The sequence below is a fragment of the Arachis ipaensis genome, chromosome B03 (assembly GCF_000816755.2).
Source record: "Arachis ipaensis cultivar K30076 chromosome B03, Araip1.1, whole genome shotgun sequence".
NCBI classification, from domain to species: domain Eukaryota; kingdom Viridiplantae; phylum Streptophyta; class Magnoliopsida; order Fabales; family Fabaceae; genus Arachis; species Arachis ipaensis.
Window position 1 is genome coordinate 18,279,976 of NC_029787.2, and position 4,038 is coordinate 18,284,013.

At 49.0% G+C, this 4,038-nt stretch overlaps 1 protein-coding gene across 1 annotated transcript; it reads left to right on the forward strand.

The window, feature by feature from the left end:
* LOC107632681 (uncharacterized protein K02A2.6-like) lies at positions 2,660–3,607 on the forward strand. Its single transcript, XM_016336347.1, has one exon. It carries the CDS (start codon positions 2,660–2,662, stop codon positions 3,605–3,607), a length of 948 nt encoding a protein of 315 aa, XP_016191833.1.

Here is a 4,038-nt window from a genome sequence, read left to right on the forward strand (position 1 = left end):
TCAGAAACGTGTTCAACGCAATGGGGCTCAAGGAATCCGACCTCAAAAGTCACCAACATGGGGTCATGGGACTTGGTGATAATTACATAAAACCCGACGGAACGATCTCCCTTCCGATCAGCCTAGGAGCTGGCGACGCCAGGAAATCGGTTATGGCAGACTTCGTAGTCCTTAGAGACTCCACCGCCTATAACATCATCCTAAAGAGGAAAACCATTAACGAATTCTCAGCTGTAATATGCACCAAGTACCTAACAATGAAGTTCATAACGGACAAGGGAACGGTTGGTTCCATAAGGGGAGACCTAGAAACGGCAGTCGCCTGCGACAGCGCCAGTCTCTCCTTAAGGAAAGAATCCAAAAAGGCAGCTGGCGTGTTCCTAGAGATCTAGACGTCAGGGTGGAGGACAAACCAAGACCTGAACCAGAAGGGGACATGAAAAAATTCCAGATAGGGAAGTCGGTAGAACAATTCACATTCATTAACAGAAACCTACCCCATGAACTCAAGGGTCTCCTCATAGAGGTCGTGAGAGCAAACAGCGACCTTTTTGCGTGGACCCCATCAGACATGCCAGGGTTAGATCCTGAGGTCATGTCCCACCGACTAGCCATAAAGTCAGAAGCCAAACCAATAGCCCAACGGCAAAGGAAGATGTCGCAGGAATGGGCGGAAGAAGTCGCTAAGCAAACAGCAGGGCTGCTGGAAGCAGGGTTCATCAAGGAACTCGAATACTCAACATGGCTGTCCAATGTTGTCCTAGTCAAGAAAGCCAGTGGGAAATGAAGAATGTGCGTAGACTACTCCGACTTGAACAAAGCATGTCCAAAAGACTCCTTTCCCCTCCCCAACATTGACACCCTAGTAGACTCAGCAGCGGGATACTGATATCTCAGTTTAATAGACGCTTACTCCGGCTACAACCAAATCCCGATGCACCGACCTGACGAAGACAAGATGGCTTTCATAACACCAGGAGGCACCTACTGCTACAAGGTAATGCCCTTTGGGCTAAAAAACGCAGGGACCACCTACCAAAGGCTGATGAGCAGAGTCTTCCATGACCTCATCAGTAGAACGGTAGAAGTATATGTCGATGATATCCTGGTAAAAACAGCAGAACCAAGCAATCTGATAAACAACCTCCAGGCCGTCTTTGGGGCATTAAGGAAATTCAAAATGCGACTTAACCCACTCAAATGCGCATTCGCCATGGAAGCAGGCAAATTCCTGGGATTCATGATAACCTAGAGAGAAGTAGAAGCCAACCCGGACAAGTGCGAAGCCGTCCTCAAAATGACGAGCCCCAGAAGCATCAAAGATGTACAACGGCTCACCGGAAAGCTCACGGCCATATCCCGGTTTCTCGGAGCCTCGGCTGAAAGGGCCATTCCATTCTTCAACTTAATGAAGAAAGGAATCACCTTTGAGTGGACCTAGGAGTGCAAAGAGGCATTCAACCATTTCAAGAGAATACTCTCAGAGCCCCCTGTGCTCAGCAAACCCAGAGAAGGCGAGTCCTTGTACCTGTATTTGGCCGTGACCATGCAAGCAATGGCAACAGTCCTAGTCAGGGAGGAGGACAAAACCCAGCGCCCAATATACTTCATCAGCAAAACACTTCAAGGGGCAGAGACGAGATATACCAAGTTGGAAAAGCTAGCCTACGCCCTATTGGTTTCATCAAGAAGACTAAAACAATACTTCCAAGGGCACACAATCATCCTGAGAACTGACCAAGCCATCCGACAAGTCCTCCAAAAACCCGACCTAGCGGGAAGAATGATGGCATACGCAGTAGAACTATCCCAATACGACTTGCGGTATGAACCAAGGCAAGCAATCAAAGCCCAAGCCATGGCAGACTTTCTCGTTGAGGTCACAAGAGAAGCCCCCGACGTACCGAGCACACGGTGGAGGCTCCATGTTGACGGAGCATCCAACCAAACATTCGGAGGGGCCGGGTTCATCCTCGAAAACTCGGCAGGAGTAGCATACGAACAATCCATCAAGTTCGAATTCCCGGTCTCAAACAACCAAGCCAAGTATGAAGCTTTGATTGGAGGGTTAATGCTGGCCAAAGAGGTCGGAGCATCAAGAGTAGAAGTGAGCAGCGACTCCCAAATCGTCACTTCCCAGGTAAACGGCAGCTACCAAGCCAGGGATGCACTGCTACAAAAATACTTGGAAAAAGTAAGAGAACTATGCAAAAGCTTCGAAGAAGTCACAATCCAGCACGTTCCCAGAGAGAGGAACGCCCGAGCCGACCTCCTCTCCAAGCTTGCAAGCACCAAATCCGGCACGGGGAACAGATCTTTGATCCAAGGGCTAGCAACGGAACCTGCGATCATCATGTGCACGGCTCAAGCACCAAACCCGCCCTCATGGATGGACCCTATCTCCCGATATCTGGAGCACGCGAAAGCACCTCCCAACCAAAATGAGGCGGAATTTGTTAAAAGGGAAGCTCCTAAATACACAATCATACAGGGGCAGCTATACAAGTGAGGGCTCCACCAACCACTACTAAAGTGCTTACGCCCCGACCAGACGGAGTACGTCCTAAGGGAGGTACACGAAGGGTGTTGTGGTCACCATATTGGGGAAAGATCTCTAGCAAGAAAAATTATCAGGGCGGGATACTACTGGCCCACAATGATGTCAGATGCCCAGGAGTTCATGAAGAAATGTAAAAAGTGCCAGGAGAATGCCAACTTCCACAAAGCACCTCCCGAGGAGCTCAATCTAATGATGGCCCCCCGACCTTTCGCCCAATGGGGAGTCAAACTCCTAGGACCATTCCCACCAGGACCCCGGCAGGTGAAGTACTTAATAGTGGCCATAGATTATTTCACCAAGTGGGTAGAAGCAGAACCACTAGCCAGTATATCCGCAGCAAACTGCCAAAAGTTCATGTGGAAACAAGTGGTCACAAGGTTTAGGATACCGGAAACCGTCATATCGGACAACGGGACCCAATTCACCGACAAGAAGTTCAATGGGTTCTTAGAAGGACTAGGGATTAAGCAAAATTTCTCCTCAGTCGAACACCCTCAAACTAACGGTCAAGTCGAAGCAGCCAACAAAGTTATCCTGAAGGGGCTGAAAAAGCGACTCGAAGGAAAGAAAGGCTCATGGGCAGAGGAACTAGCCCCAGTACTATGGTCGTACAGGACCACCTCCCAATCATCCACCGGAGAAACCCCCTTCCGACTCACATACGGGGTCGACACTGTCATCCCAGTTGAGGTCGGGGAACCAAGTCCGAGGCTGCTCTTCGGAAGGGGGAGCGAGGTAGTTGAAAAAGACCTAGCCGACGAGACAAGGCAAATGGCACACCTAGCAGAAGCAGCAATCAAACAGAGAGTGGCCCTCAGATACAATGGCAAAGTATTGAAAAGAAACTTGGGAGAAGGCAACCTGATCCTACGACGAAACGACATAGGACCCCCAACACCAGGAGAAGGCAAGCTAGCCGCAAACTGGGAAGGACCTTACAGAGTAAAAGAAGTCCTCGACAAAGGGGGTTACAAGCTAGAAAGGTTGAATGGGAATGAGGTACCGAGGACATGGAACATGGCGAACCTCAAAAGGTTCTACTCGTAAGAAGGGGCGATCACACGACCCCAATCCCCATCCCCATGTTTCGCTTTTATGTTCTCCTTTTATGTTTCACACGAATATCTTCCTTTTGCTTGAATTTGTTTATGCATTACATATTTCCTTGTCTGACAATATGATAAGCTTATCTTTTGCAAGTTCACTCTCCCAAGTCTCAAAATAAAAGCGCAACGAAAAGAAACAAAACGGTCGACCCAACGGTAACCCGGGACTGATCACCCCGGGAACCATAAGGGACCAAAAGTAAACGGCTCAAAGTAGTAAGTAGAATAATAAACGGATTAAGCAAAAAGCCACGACGGCCCGAGCAAGCAAAATAAAGAGCAAAGGCCACGACGACCCGAACAAAAATCCGATAAATGCCAAATGGCACGAGCACAAGCAAAAAGTGTTCAAATACAACCAAAGGGCGCCTA